The sequence below is a fragment of the Salvelinus alpinus genome, chromosome 7 (assembly GCF_045679555.1).
Source record: "Salvelinus alpinus chromosome 7, SLU_Salpinus.1, whole genome shotgun sequence".
Taxonomy (NCBI): domain Eukaryota; kingdom Metazoa; phylum Chordata; class Actinopteri; order Salmoniformes; family Salmonidae; genus Salvelinus; species Salvelinus alpinus.
Window position 1 is genome coordinate 43,298,575 of NC_092092.1, and position 16,169 is coordinate 43,314,743.

Genomic DNA, 16,169 nt, shown 5'->3' on the forward strand with positions numbered 1-16,169 from the left:
CACTGTTGTTGCACCAATGTGTACCTAACCATAAACATCAATGCCTTTCTTTAAAATCAATACACAAGTATATATTTTTAAACCTGCATATTTAGTTAATATCGCCTGCTAACATGAATTTATTTTAACCTCTCTGGGATATGTGGGACGGTAGCATCCCAACTGGCCAACATCCAGTGAAAATGCAGAGCGCCAAATTCAAATAAATTAGCATAAAAATGCAACTTTCATGAAATCACACATTCAATATACCAAATTAAAGCTATACTTATTGTGAATCCAGCCAACATTTCAGATTTAAAAAATGCTTTAAGGTGAAAGCAAACAATGCTATTATCTGAGAATAGCATCCCAGCTAACAATCAGACCATCATACACTGCTCAAAAAAATAAACACAATGTAACTCCAAGTCAATCACAATTCTGTGAAATCAAACTGTCCACTTAGGAAGCAACACTGATTGACAATAAATGTCACATGCTGTTGTGCAAATGGAATAGACAAAAGGTGGAAATTATAGGCAATTAGCAAGACACCCCCAATAAAGGAGTGGTTCTGCAGGTGGTGACCACAGACCACTTCTCAGTTCCTATGCTTCCTGGCTGATGTTTTGGTCACTTTTGAATGCTGGCGGTGCTTTCACTCTAGTGGTACCATGAGACGGAGTCTACAACCCACACAAGTGGCTCAGGTAGTGCAGCTCATCCAGGATGGCACATCAATGCGAGCTGTGGCAAGAGGGTTTGCTGTGTCTGTCAGCGTAGTGTCCAGAGCATGGAGGCGCTACCAGGAGACAGGCCAGTACATCAGGAGACGTGGAGGAGGCCGTAGGAGGGCAACAACCCAGCAGCAGGACCGCTACCTCCGCCTTTGTGCAAGGAGGAGCAGGTGGAGCACTGCCAGAGCCCTGCAAAATGACCTCCAGCAGGCCACAAATGTGCATGTGTCTGCTCAAACGGTCAGAAACAGACTCCATGAGGGTGGTATGAGGGCCCGACGTCCACAGGTGGGGGTTGTGCTTACAGCCCAACACCGTGCAGGACGTTTGGCATTTGCCAGAGAACACCAAGATTGGCAAATTCGCCACTGGCGCCCTGTGCTCTTCACAGATTAAAGCAGGTTCACACTGAGCACGTGACAGATGTGACAGAGTCTGGAGACGCCGTGGAGAACGTTCTGCTGCCTGCAACATCCTCCAGCATGACCGGTTTGGCGGTGGGTCAGTCATGGTGTGGGGTGGCATTTCTTTGGGGGCCGCACAGCCCTCCATGTGCTCGCCAGAGGTAGCCTCACTGCCATTAGGTACCGAGATGAGAGCCTCAGACCCCTTGTGAGACCATATGCTGGTGCGGTTGGCCCTGGGTTCCTCCTATTGCAAGACAATGCTAGACCTCATGTGGCTGGAGTGTGTCAGCAGTTCAAACAAGTCAAAATGAGGCTCAGTAGTGTGTGTGGCCTCCACGTGCCTGTATGACCTCCCTACAACGCCTGGGCATGCTCCTGATGAGGTGGCGGATGGTCTCCTGAGGGATCTCCTCCCAGACCTGGACTAAAGCATCCGCCAACTCCTGGACAGTCTGTGGTGCAACGTGGCGTTGGTGGATGGAGCGAGACATGATGTCCCAGATGTGCTCAATTTTATTCAGGTCTGGGGAACGGGCGGGCCAGTCCATAGCATCAATGCCTTCCTCTTGCAGGAACTGCTGACACACTCCAGCCACATGAGGTCTAGCATTGTCTTGCAATAGGAGGAACCCAGGGCCAACCGCACCAGCATATGGTCTCACAAGGGGTCTGAGGATCTCATCTCGGTACCTAATGGCAGTCAGGCTACCTCTGGCGAGCACATGGAGGGCTGAGCGGCCCCCCAAAGAAATGCCACCCCACACCATGACTGACCCACCGCCAAACCGGTCATGCTGGAGGATGTTGCAGGCAGCAGAACGTTCTCCACGGCGTCTCCAGACTCTGTCACGTCTGTCACATGTGCTCAGTGTGAACCTGCTTTCATCTGTGAAGAGCACAGGGCGCCAGTGGCGAATTTGCCAATCTTGGTGTTCTCTGGCAAATGCCAAACGTCCTGCACGGTGTTGGGCTGTAAGCACAACCCCCACCTGTGGACGTCGGGCCCTCATACCACCCTCATGGAGTCTGTTTCTGACCGTTTGAGCAGACACATGCACATTTGTGGCCTGCTGGAGGTCATTTTGCAGGGCTCTGGCAGTGCTCCTCCTGCTCCTCCTTGCACAAAGGCGGAGGTAGCGGTCCTGCTGCTGGGTTGTTGCCCTCCTACGGCCTCCTCCACGTCTCCTGATGTACTGGCCTGTCTCCTGGTAGCGCCTCCATGCTCTGGACACTACGCTGACAGACACAGCAAACCTTCTTGCCACAGCTCGCATTGATGTGCCATCCTGGATGAGCTGCACTACCTGAGCCACTTGTGTGGGTTGTAGACTCCGTCTCATGGTACCACTAGAGTGAAAACACCGCCAGCATTCAAAAGTGACCAAAACATCAGCCAGGAAGCATAGGAACTCAGAAGTGGTCTGTGGTCACCACCTGTAGAACCACTCCTTTATTGGGTGTGTCTTGCTAATTGCCTATAATTTCCACCTGTTGTCTATTCCATTTGCATAACAGCATGTGAAATTTACTGTCAATCAGTGTTGCTTCCTAAGTGGACAGTTTGATTTCACAGAAGTGTGATTGACTTGGAGTTACATTGTGTTGTTTAAGTGTTCCCTTTATTTTTTTGAGCAGTGTATATACAAAAATCGTCCGACTAATCGGTATCGGCTTTTTTTGGTCCTCCAATAATCGTATCGGTGTTGAAAAATCATAATCGGTCAATCTCTAATCTCAACTAACTGTAATCCATGTCATTTGGTTGTGCTATTAGATCAAGCACAATGACAACACATTAAGCTGTTGTATAAATAAATGAAATATCTGACATTGTATTCCTATTTGAACTTTGGTGTGCTTTTAAAATGGTTGAAAGCATAGTAATAACACATTGGGATTTCAACAAACTTTTAACTGTCTTTTTGAGTGGGTGAAAATAGGTTGGAATCTCATTGATCAATCTATCTTTCCAAATATGACCTAATTCTCCACGTTGAAATGACATGGTGTGCCCAGAAGGAAGGATCCAACATCCTTTTTAATACATAATATACCATTCATTTCTATTGGGCTCAAAACAATCTGAAACAACCAAAACAACAACAAATGCATCCAACAAATTTATAGTCACAAGCTTGAGGTAGTCATTGCATCCAATGAATATGGGACCAAATACTTAACGTTTTACTACTTTAATACACATACAGTATAAGTGAATTTGTCCCAATACTTTTGGTCCCCTAAAAAGGGGGGATTATGTACAAAACATTCTGTAATTTCTAAACAATTCACCCAATATATGAAAATACCCTCAAATTAAAGCTGACAGTCTGCACTTTAACCTCATAGTCATTGTACCATTTCAAGTATCCCAATACGTTTGAGGCTCACTGTGCATGTGCATGTACATTCAATATGTTGACTGTGGTTTGGTTGGAATTATGCTGTGTTACTTCTAGGCACTCTGAACAGGAAGATTATGTTTAGTTATTAGTTGACCCCTGAACTTTGAGGTACAGCACAGGGATTTCTAGTATCACATATTGTAGTTCTGGCAAAAAACAAAAGCACCCAGCATCGGAGCAATGCAAATTGCTAAAATAAGACAAAATGTTGATGAAAAACGGATGGATGCTGCATATGAGACAGATAATGTTACAAAAGTTGCCCTGTTGAGTTGGAAGGCATGCTCGTTTTTTTTTTGCTCGGGTGAAAGTTTGCCAGGTAATATTATAGGCAGGGCCAGTGGAGGGGTGTAGAAAGGACAGAAGGGACAGAGATGCAGGTCTGGTACACAGGCAAGTAACAATGGAATCCCTTGGATGTAACGTGGTGTGTCTTGGGAATTGTTCGGACTGAACTACTGTATATTCTAGAAACAACTTACAAGATAGAGATTAGAGAGAGAAGTCAACTACTTGCAAGGCCTTAGAATAGATCAAGAAAACTGTTAGCTACTTACCTTTTTCACCTCGTACTTGATGGCCAGTTTGACCCTGCTCAGGAGAGAGCGAAGGCCCTTCCCCGCCTCCTTCTCAGCAGTAACATCTCCATTCAAAATGGCTTCCACTTCCTCCGTGTCCCGACAGAGGTCCAGCACTCCCACTACAAAGTCCTTACACTGCATAGACAGCTTGCGATAGTCATTCTGGACGGAGGGAGAGAAAACCCAGGTTAGAGCCAAGTCAGCTGCTGTAGACAGGGAAATGCAAGCTCGTCTGCATAAATCTCATTTACAAAAGTAATATGTGACACGGACATAATATAAACTTACAGTGGTATTTTGTTCAGCAACCATACTATGGTTATAGAAGCTATATCAGTGAGGAAACAACTCAAAATCTCAGAAAACCCTTTTAGCATTTCTGAGTAACTGAGTACTACTTAGCTGGACAAAAAGAGCCATATGCCTACGGTAGTGGTGACCCAAAGGGAATGTCTGTGTGTAATGATCTCGGCAGTGTTATATATGCACATTTCAACAAATGTTATTATTACTCAAGTATGAAAATCTGAAATACATTTACATCTTAATACTGTGTACTGTACAAGGGGGAGGTCAGGTCACGGCCGCGGGAAGATGCTTTGGGGCGGTGCTGAGGAGTACTTTTCTCCGCTCATACAGGAGTAATAAAGGCCTAGTTCACAAACATTGTTGATTATAAAAAAAATTATATGTATATTTTGGGACTTTTAGAAAATGATTTTATATATATATATATATATATATATATATATATATGACACATATATATATAAAATAATTTTCTAAATTTGATTTATCAGGGGGTGCTTTGGATCAGATAATGTAATTGTTGCCGTTTTATCAATTGCTGTGCTGATCAATGGACAGTTCATTACCTCTGTCAAAATATGTAGCTTAAAGTTATGTTTGTACTTGTATTTCTTGTTGCAATAAAGATGCCGACGCAACAATAATACACATTTACAATAGGCCTATATTAAAAAATACATATAACAAAATTGTGTATGTATATACAGATCATTCGGGAAGTATTCAGACCCCTTGACTTTTTCCACATTTTGTTATGTTACAGCCTTATTCTAAAGTCGATTAGATTACATTTTTTCCTCATCAATCTACACACAATACCCCATAATGACAAAGCAAAAACAGGTTTTTTGAAAGTTTTGCATAAGTATTTGTAGTTATTTACATTAGTATTTAGACCCTTTCCTATGAGACTCAAAATTGAGCTCATGTGAATCCTGTTTCCATTGATCATCCTTGGATGTTTCTACAACTTGGGAGTTCACCTGTGGTAAATTCAATTGATTGGACATGATTTGGAAAGGCACACACCTGTCTATATAAGGTCCCACAGTTGACAGTGCATGTCAGAGCAAAAGCCAAGCCATGAGATCGAAGGAATTATCCATAGATCTCCGAGACAGGATTGTGTCGAGGAACAGATCTGGGGAAGGGTACCAAAACATTTCTGCAGCATTAAAAGTCCCCAAAACACAGTGACCCCCAACATTCTTAAATGGAAGAAGTTTGGAACCACCGAGACTCTTCCTGGAGCTCGCTGTCCAGCCAAACTGAGCAATCGTGGGAGAAGGGCCTTGGTCAGGGAGGTGACCAAGAACCCGACGGACACTGATAGAGCTCCAGAGCTCCTGTGTGGAGATGGAAGAACCTTGTAGAAGGACAACCATCTCTGCAGCACTCCACCTATCAGCCCTTTATGGTAGAGTGGCCAGACGGAAGCCATTCTTCAGTAAAAAGGCATATGACAGCCCACTTGGAGTTTGCCAAAAGGCACCTAAAGACTCTCAAACCATGAGAAACAAGATTCTCTGGTCTGATGAAAAGCTTGGTCTAAATGCCAAGCATCACATTTGATGGAAACCTGGCACCATCCCTACGGTGAAGGATGGTAGTGGCAGCATCATGCTGTGTTGATGTTTTTCAGCTGCAGGGACTGGGAGACTAGTCAGGATCAAGGGAAAGATGAACGGAGCAAAGTACATAGAGATCCTTGAATGACAACCGGCTCTCAGGAGCTCTCAGGACCGCAGACTGGGGCGAAGGTTCACCTTCCAACAGGACAACGACCCTAAGCACACAGCCAAGACAACGCAGGAGTGGCTTCGGGACACGTCTTTGAATGTCCTTGAGTGGCCCAGCCAGAGCCCAGACGTGAACCCAATCGAACATCTCTGGATAGACCTGAAAATAGCTGTGCAGCGACGCTCCCCATCCAACCTGACAGAGCTTGAGAGGACCTGCAGAGAAGAATGGGAGAAACTTCCCAAATCGAGGCTGTAATCTCTGCCAAAGGTGCTTCAACAAAGTACTGAGTAAACGGTCTGAATACTTAAGTAAATGTGATATTTCAGTTTTTATTTTACTTTTTATTTGAAAAAATGCCTAAAATTTGCCTTGTCATTATTTATTTAATCAATGTTAGAATATGACTAACGTAACAAATGTAGAAAAAGTCAAGGGGTCTGAATACTTTCCAAAGGCACGGTACATTTTACAGACACACTATATTTTACATTCGTTTTCATATTGTTTTTAGTCCCACCCTTCAGCTCCACTCAAACCCTCCCATCTATCGCTGAACAACATCCAGTTTCTATTTTTCAACTGTGCTGTGATGTTTTACAAAAGTTCTGAACCTTTCCATTCTCATAGTTTCTAGTTGTTTTTGCTAAAAGTATTAATATATTATTGATCGATTAACTATGACTTTTCAAATCACCCAGCAGTGCTATTTGCAGAGTTAGCTCCAGGTAAATGTTGCAATTATTCAGCCATTCCTGAACCTGTGACCAAAAACCAGCTATATATGGACAGTACTGTACCAAAACAAATGATCTAATGATTCTGACTCTTCACAGCAAAATCTGCAGAGCTGGGATGGTTGTATGCCCCATGTATATACCATTCTATTGGTTGCAATAATGTTGTAGTATTGAATGCACAGTCATTTTGTGTATCTGTTCATAAACCATGTGTCACGGAATTGGTACATCAAAAATAACTTCCCAATTATTTTACTAACTATATAGCACAGCTGTCAATTTTTTTGGTCCTTAAATGAAACTGGTATACTTTTTTATTTATCACAATTTTCTTTAACCAATGTTGTTCTTTAATGCAGGATCGACAGACAAGTTCCTTACTTTTCCCCCCTTCCATTTTTGCGGTAATGCTGCAATTCATTGTAATTATGGCTAGAACAGACATTACCATATATTTTTGTTAGCTGCATGTGTGACATAACTCCACCAGTCTGATTTATTATATATTTGACAAAGATTATACCTTTTTCTATTGTAAAAAATAATGTTTTTTTAAAATCAATTAGTATATTTGAGTTTAACTATAATATTTGTTGTATTATATGTTCTGTCTTTTCTGGAGGGTTAAACTGAAATTGAAACCAACCGTTTATGGCATGTTTTAAAAATAGCTATATTTTGGAATAAATTCTTACTAATCTGCTACAGAACCAGTTCTTGTCTATTAATGTTCTGTATTATGTCATTTTTTAGGTTTTGTGTTGACCCCAGGAAGAGTAACTTTTGCAACAGCTAATGGGGATCCCAATAACATACCAAAATACCAATTAACTTGAGTAGTGTGGCAGTTTCAAACCTAACGTAACTAGCAAGTTATGTTTTGTGTAAGAAAGTATGATCTATTGTGGTGCATGAACTGGCCATACACAGCTAACGTTACAATCTTATGTTGGCTAAGGTTACTTTGCTAACTAAAGTTAATTGCCTATCATAGCAGCCAAGGACTAATGTATTTGTGCATAGTTGTTTGTGCTCCGATTACACGCAAGTGTCTAGATCAGCAGTTTACACATGACTTCAGCCTTATGTGAAAAACCTTACTTGGCAAAATATAGCTAGCTATTTAGCTAGCTTTCCTTGTTAGCTACATAACGTTAGCTAGTTAGCTAGCTAATCAAAATATTTGATTGCATTTATTGATTAACCTGTTTGAATACCAACATATAGCTAGCTATATACAGTATCCTAGGTTTGGTCGCATACACTTATTATGACCCGCAGTGGTAGCATGGTGCAAGCAGCTGTGTTGTTGCTGAGCAACCAATCCGGTGTTAGAACTCTGAGTTTCGGCTAAAAAATGATGTTAACATTGTCAGAAATGCTAGAAAAAGGTAGCACATCGTTGGTTCTTAACGGACAGAAATTTGCACTTGAGGGCGATAAATTATACATTTAATAAAAAACTGTTGCGCCTACAAATTTAGTCAATCCGACATTTTTTTTAATCCAATGGTCACTTTATGGATGCTATAGTCTCGTTTTAATCTGACGTTTAGAATTTGAGCTGGGTACGAAATACTAAACCAATCAAATTGATTTGCTAATTTTCATCGAGATTGGTATTATATTGGCTTCGATATGGTGATAGGGAGATTTGAATTTAACACTGAGCTTCATTCAATCCCTATAATATGATAGTACTATCATCCTATAAATGACCCAGCTAATAACCGATACTCCCGAGACACCACTTTTATTTGAGTTCAGCAAAGTGCGTTAGTTATTGAAATGAAAATATTATTATCTTTGAAAATATGTAGCTTGGAGTGAAAAAAAATCTATCACATTGTTGTTTCAACCTTGCTCTAAGAACACAATTCGTGATGCATCCCTGTATGTAGGGATTAAGAGAAACTGACTTGTAGCAGGATAAATAATAATAATATCCAACAATAATAATAATAGTAAACAGTATAGCAGCAACATAAGTGGTGGGTGGGTGTTTGCATGGTGGTGAGAGTGTGTATGTAAATGTGTGTGTGTGTAACAGTGTCAGTGTGGGCATGATCGGCAGATAGTTTTGTATGTATAGTGTATGTGGACACCCCTTCAAATTAGTGGAATAGGATGCCACCTTTCCAACAAGTCAGTCAAATGTCCTGCTAGAGCTGCGCCGGTCAACTGTAAGTGCTGTTATTGTGAAGTGGAAACGTCTAGGAGCAACAGCGGCTCAGTCGCGAAGTGGTAGGCCACAGAAGCTCACAGAACGGGACCGCCGAGTGCTAAAGCACGTAACGCGTAAAAATCGTCTGTCCTCATTTGCAACACTCACTACCGACTTCCAAACTGCCGCTGGAAGCAACGTCTCACAATAACTTTTCGTTGGTAGCTTCATGAAATGGGTTTCCGTGGCCGAGCAGCCGCACACAAGCCTAAGATCACCATTCACAATGCCAAGCGGAGGCTGGAATTGGGTAAAGCTCACCACCATTGGACTCTGGAGCAGTGGAAACGCGTTCTCTGGAGTGACGAATCACGCTTCACCATCTGGCAGTCCGACGGACGAATCTGGGTTTGGCAGAGGCCAGGAGAACGCTAGCTGCCCAAATGAATTGTGCCAACTATAATAGTCTGGGGCTGTTTTTCATGGTTCGGGCTAGGACCCTTAGTTCTAGTGAAGGGAAATCTTAACGCTACAGCATACAATGACATTCTAGACGATTCTGTGCTTCCAACTTTGTGGCAACAGTTTGGGGAAGGCCCTTTCCTGTTTCAACATGACAATACCCTGTGTACAAAGCGAGGTTCATACAGAAATGGTTTGTCGAGATCGGTGTGGAAGAATTTGACTGGCCTGCACAGAGCCCAGACATCAACCACATCGAACACCTTTGGGATGAATTGGAAAGCCGACTGCGAGCCAGGCCTAATCGCCCAACATCAGTGCCCCTAATGCTCGTGGCTGAATGAAAGCAAGTCTATGCAGCAATGTTCCAACAGTTAGTGGAAAACCTTCAAAGAAGAGTGGAGGCTGTTATAGCAGCAAAGGGGGGACGAACTCCATATTAATGCCCATGATTTTGGAATGAGATGTTTGACGAGTAGGTGTCCAAATAGTTTTGGTAATGTAGTGTATATAGTACATGTAAACAGGGCTGACAAGTGACTGGTAGCAGAAATATATACATACTTATGGTAATATACTAAATGGTAATACAGGAGTAACAGTGACCAGTAGCAGGATAAATATATAGATACTAATGGCAATCAATAATCAATGAACAGCAGCATAGTGGTATTAATATATCAAATCAATAATAATTTTACAACAAATATTATGGCTGAACTCAAATGTGCTGGTTGATAAAAGTCCTGTATTTATGGAAAATATGTTTTTGAAATTATATTTTAAATTGGAATGTAGGTGTCTTTCATGGAGTTATCAGAATTATGTGGGAAGGTTTGCTCAATCCAAGATCACAACCAATTGACTACAGCATTAGCCCAAAAATGGAAAGAGCAGGTGGCAGCGGGAGGAGGTAGGGAACTGGTCTGTCTTCCCAATATAAAGGATCAAAACTGGCGGAGGAATAAAAATAGCATAAATAGGAAAGTATACCAATTCCATTTGAGGACCAGGATTTTGAAAACTGTGCCTTACAGATTGCTGGGAAGAGATTTCTGATTTCCATGCTACAGTATGAGTTGATATATAACACGATACAAGATTCAAGACTAAAATTATTACATAGAATTCTTGCCACCGATGATTTTTTTTATATTTGGGGCATACAATCATCGCAGCTCTTCAGATTATGTTGTGAGGATACACAGTCAAAAGACCATTATGTTCTGGTATTGCCCTCAGGTAGCCCGTTTCTGGTCCCAGGTTCAGGAATGGCTGGAAAAGCATAACATTCATCTAAAATTGACCCTAGAAACAGCATTGTTGGGAGATCTGGAGAGACATGGTCAGTCAATTACTAATATACTAATACTCTTAGTAAAAGTATTTATCTTCAACTCGCAATCTGTGGATTCTATTCAATTAGATTGGAGACAAGTGGGAGTGGACTTGCTGGGCTGGGGATAGAATGACGATAGAATGACGGGTCCCAGTTTTTGACCTTGTGAGAGATCTGTCAACGTGCTCTTGAGCAGGGCGTTGACCCTGGTTGCTCTGGATGGGAATCTGTTAGATGTCTGAATGTAATGTAAATGTTAAGTGGCTTCACTGCAATAATATTCAATAATAAACATTTCAAAAATAATTCTAGCAGCAGCGTAGGTGTGAGGGGGAGCAGTAGTTGTTAGCAATTTAACAGTCTTATGGCCAGGGGATAGAAGCAGTTTAAGAGTCTGTTGGTCTAAGCCTTGATGCACCGGTACTGCCTGCCGGATAGGAGAATGGAGAACAGTCCAATGTGCTTTCAAATGTGATTGTTTGCTGAGAGCATTTATTCTTGATTTAATTGCCATGGAACAACTTGACGTTCAGAGTGTATCTGCCACTTTGTTCATGTCTAGTGCTTTATTCTTTCTAATTGTGACCGATTGTCATTATCCCTCTGTCCAAAGACAGAATAGAATGGGAGACAATTTGAATACAGTCTTAGGCAAGTCCAATTCCTACATTCCCAGTTACTTATAACTGAACATTGTGATCCAACTGTAAAGTGAAGCATTGCACCGTGTGGCAAGAGGCAGTGCACTATTTACTGCGCTTGATTCACTAGAACATGTTCTGATATCATCTCTCACAGAGGGAGGCAAAAGGACAATTCAGAGAACAGATGGAAGGAAACAGGTTTCAGAACAAAAAGATAACAAGCCCTGTATGAGGCCGGATATTGAGAGCTATATGTAACGTGTGAAAACCTAGGACTATATGTATTGTCTATTTTTAGTTTAATCCTAGGTTGAATTGAAACAATAGCTGTCGATGACTTCCCAAATGCTATACAGTCCTAAATAGCATCATGGATGATGTATGATTGATACAGTATGGTTACATTTCATTTGCTCTGTTAAACCTACCCTTCGGAATGACTTTGATAGCACCAGTGAATCTACTAAATGGAGATTTTTCAACAATCATCACGATAGCACATTGGTAACAGTTGGTGACAGATATCCAAACTAAGCAGGACTGGGCTTGGTTAAAACCCTGGATGGGATACCAAAGGGTATCTATAGGTAGATCAACTTTCCAGTAGGCAGTGGTGCCCAGCCTATAGTTTTTTTCTTATAGTGGACATTACATTGAAGATCTGACATTGTTTCAAAGGTACAAATTCAACATATTTTATACAAGGTTTGTCAATGTTGACAATTGGTTACCATGATGACAGTCATGTGGTTGTAATTTCCCTCTCAAAACAAGTTTAGACTTTTTCAAATCCATTGTATTTTCCATGTAGATTCCACGTCACAATACATTGACAAATTATGTTGAAACAACATTGATTTAACCAGTTTGTACCCCGTGGGGAGTGGCAAGGAGTGGAATGTTACCTAAAAAGACTGGTATCCAGACTACAAACAAGCATCCTTTCCTAAAATGTTCTCATTTAAAACAAATTCAGTGTAGCTTGTTGCATCGTACAAGCTCAAACTGGTTGTTAATGTGTCATATGTTTAACAGCATGGAACACACTAGCAAATTTGGATAACAAGCTTTTGTGGCAATGTGGTTCAGTGAACTCATTTTTACAATCAATACAAATAATACAAAAAATCTAAGTTCTTAAAGGAGAAGACATGTTAGTTTTCCCCCCCCCTATCTCCCATTAACTGCTCTTGTAATTCAAGTCTCTTTCAGAATGTTTATCTGCAATGTCAATGAATTGATGTAATTAAAAATATTTACCAGGGAGAAGCAATTGTGCTGCATGGTCTCTTTTTTATGGCTCTTTTTATCCTGGTGGTGACAGCAGCATAACACACACACACACAGGTTGAAGATTCATGACATGACAGCATCGGTGTTAAATGAAAACATGAGGCAGAAATTAAACGGGTAGTTAAGCAGCATCAACACATTGCTATTGTACAAGACTTTGCCTGATAACAATCATCAATCTTGTAGGTACTAGGGCTGGGCGATGTACCGGTAATTAGACCGGTTTGGGTTTTTACTTTACCTTCTTTAAACGGTATTTTAATGTTTGGTTTGTTAAATGTGATACGCCGTGTGTAACGCACATTTTTATAGTTTACTCCGCTACTTGAGTCATCCCTCTCCGCTCTCTCTCTCTCCATGCAGCTTTCCACACAGACCTAGCCCCGTCCCCTGTCACTCAAGGAGCGCATTTGTTTTTGCTTGACTACGAGACACTTTCGTTCAGTCTGCATGGTCAATGCAGCAATGTTGATGACAACAATGTTGTTTCCACTTTGATCTTAATATACATCCACAAGCGTTCTATAATTACAATATTAGTTTGTGTTTCTTACATCTAGAAACAGCTAGTTTGTATTTTCTTAGCAAGTTCAGCTAAATCGTTTTAGCCACTAATGCTAATCACTATTTAGCTGGCTAGCTAACTAGCTAATAAAAGTACTGAGTCAGAGCAAACGTAGCTAGCTAATACAGCCTGATACCAGTACTGGTAGAGGCTTAAAACAGCATGCTGTTTGTGCAACAGTATATTCTAAATCAAAGAGGAATAGGCGAAGCATGAATATGTTGGCTATATGAATAAAGATTTAATGTAGCCAAAGATTATAGGGTCCCCTAGTAAACACTGAACATTCCTTTGGTTCCTACCCTGTCACAATACCTCATCCATGGCATTTTCATTCGTTGTCATGTCAAACAACACTGTATTCAAAGTGCCCACTATTATTTATATTCTAACTATAGAATTATAATAAACATTCCATTTCCATGATTCCAAAGGTTCACCCAAGGGTTTTGATCTAAATCGCAATTGCAACATTTGGTTAAAAATAAGGTATTATAGTATTTTTGCCCATATCATGGCAGTGTGGAAATGATCTCAAATGAGTGCAGGAAATGCAGAAATTGATGGAAATGTAGGAAATTATTTTAGGTTGAAGTTGAACATTACAAAACAATCAGAATGGAGAAAGACCCATTGAAATTATTTAGAATATATGTGTTGCCACCCTAGGGTCACACACTCCTCATAAAGCAAATTTAGAACTATTATTCATCAAAAACATAAAATATAGTGAAATACCGTCATACTGTCAAAAATGTGAATTTTGGCCATATCGCCCAGCCCTAGTAGGTACCATGCCAAGAAACCGATCAAACTTGGTTATGCCATCAAAATAAATGCAGAAAAAACAACAGACCATTGAGCATTAAGCTTCTGAGTAGAAGGTTTGCAAAACTCTGTACATTTCCCCAAATTCCTAGGTTTCTCTGAAAAACCAAACAATGTTGAGAACGTTCTTAGAAATAGATTTCCAAAAAAAACAGAATTTAGGAATGTTTCCAGAATTTTGCAATCCTGAGTGCGAGTAACTCATAAGTGTCCTACCTTGAACTCCTTCTCGATGTCGGCCAACTTGGTCAGTTCATTGCTGAGCTCCAGCGCGGTGAGCACCGGGTCCTCGCTAGACAGCGAAAGATAAGCCGGGCTAGCCAGGCCCCGGTAGGCATTGATGCGCAAACGTGAGTGGCTGAAGGCGTCTTTGCCCTGTTTCTCGGTGCATTCTGGGCACTTGCAAAAGTAGTCATGTGGCCGCTCAATGCGCGCGCCCTTCAACAGCAGCATGTGTACCACCTCGTACTTCTGGCAGTGTGCAGCCAGAATGATGGGGGTGATGTCGGGCGAGAAGCGTGTGCCATCCTCGTCATACGAGTAGAAGTCATCGTCCTGCAGCTCACACGGACTCCGCGTCAGCCGCTCGCTGGCTTGGAAGGATGGATGGGCCAAGATGGCTTCCACGATCCTGACATACCCTTTCGAGATAGCCAGGAGTAAGGCGTCACCGATGCGTGCCAGGTTGTCCCTCCGCAAGAGCAGTTCCATCACCTCCAGATGCTCGTTGCCCACCGCAAGCTGCAATGCGTTCTGGCCCATGTAGTCCACACAGTTGACATTGAGCGTGGTGGACTCCTCCAGCATCTTGCGGACCACAGGGATGTTGCCGTACTCGGCGGCGTCCAGAAAGCGCTCCTCCTCGGCGGTCATGCTGGTGGTGTGGTCGTTGAACATGAAGGCCGGCCCACGCATTGCTGGTCGACGACCCTTCTCCCGCGCCCCTGTCATCCGCCGGTGGGCGGGGAGCTCAAGTTCCGCCGACCCTTTCCTTGCAGAGACGGAGAAAACAACATCATGGTTACTTCCTCTGTGAAGAGCCTTGACTTTTGCAAACATACTTACCACAAAGTTTACTACAAAAAAAGAAAAATTGCCCCTCTACAAGTTAAAACAAGCTGCTTTGTCCTTAAACTATAAATAGATGACTTCAGTTGTAGCTCTATGTTTTACAAAGTCTACTAAACGAACCTTCACCATTCAAAGAGACCAGTAATATAAGCTTGGAGCTAATGTTACGTTCTGGCATAAGGGCTCATCTAGGGCATCATCTTTGCTGTCTGCACAGTCTCTGTTGTTCTTTGACCCACAGCCACGTAATTCCACCACCCCATGCCACCCCTACTTTCACAACAGAATGGAGAGTGGCAGCCGGACAGCCGTGTATTCATTAGAACCCAGCCACCCCAGCCTTCTCAGTGAGAGGTGAGCCAGTGACAGAGCGCCACACAGACTGAGTGAGAAATCCTCCTGGCGTTAATATCATTTTAATGAAACACAACAGATGCATGAGTAATATCACTACAGGTTGCACTGACATATCATGGGTATCTCAGCCAGGTTTGAATCTGAGCAACTGCTCTTTCCAGAGATGAGAGTCATAGCCATAAAGGACATTGGATTACTTGTTTTTGATTTTGGCATAATAATATCCAAGGTTATTTGGTAAGTATTTGTACATGTCACATACACGTGTTTAGCAGATGTTACTGCGGGTGTAGCGAAATGCTTGTGTTTCTAGCTCCAACAGTGCAGTAATATCTAACAAGGTTTTGTAGGTGTTGTATTGAACTCAATGTAATATCAAACAATTTTACAACAATACACACAAATCTAAAGGAAAGGAAAGGAATGAATAATATATAAATCTTTGGACGAGCAATGTCAGAGTGGCATAGACTAAGATAGAGTAGAATAGGATAGAATACAGTATATACAGTTGAAGTCGGAAGATTGCATACACTTAGGTTGGA

The 16,169-nt window shown here is 41.8% G+C and overlaps 1 protein-coding gene across 4 annotated transcripts in view; it reads right to left on the reverse strand.

Moving 5' to 3' along the window:
* Positions 1 to 16,169, reverse strand: part of LOC139581070 (short transient receptor potential channel 3-like) — an 88,353-nt gene that overhangs the window by 61,170 nt on the left and 11,014 nt on the right. For 3 of the 4 annotated variants that reach the window (XM_071410434.1, XM_071410433.1, XM_071410435.1), the window contains exons 3-5: positions 14,413 to 15,187; positions 12,771 to 12,821; positions 4,089 to 4,274 (exon numbers count right to left, since the gene is read on the reverse strand). In XM_071410434.1, the coding sequence (XP_071266535.1) occupies positions 4,089 to 4,274; positions 12,771 to 12,821; positions 14,413 to 15,187 (1,012 nt within the window). The remainder of the gene's footprint in view (positions 1 to 4,088; positions 4,275 to 12,770; positions 12,822 to 14,412; positions 15,188 to 16,169) is intronic. The other variant, XM_071410436.1, reaches the window with a different exon arrangement.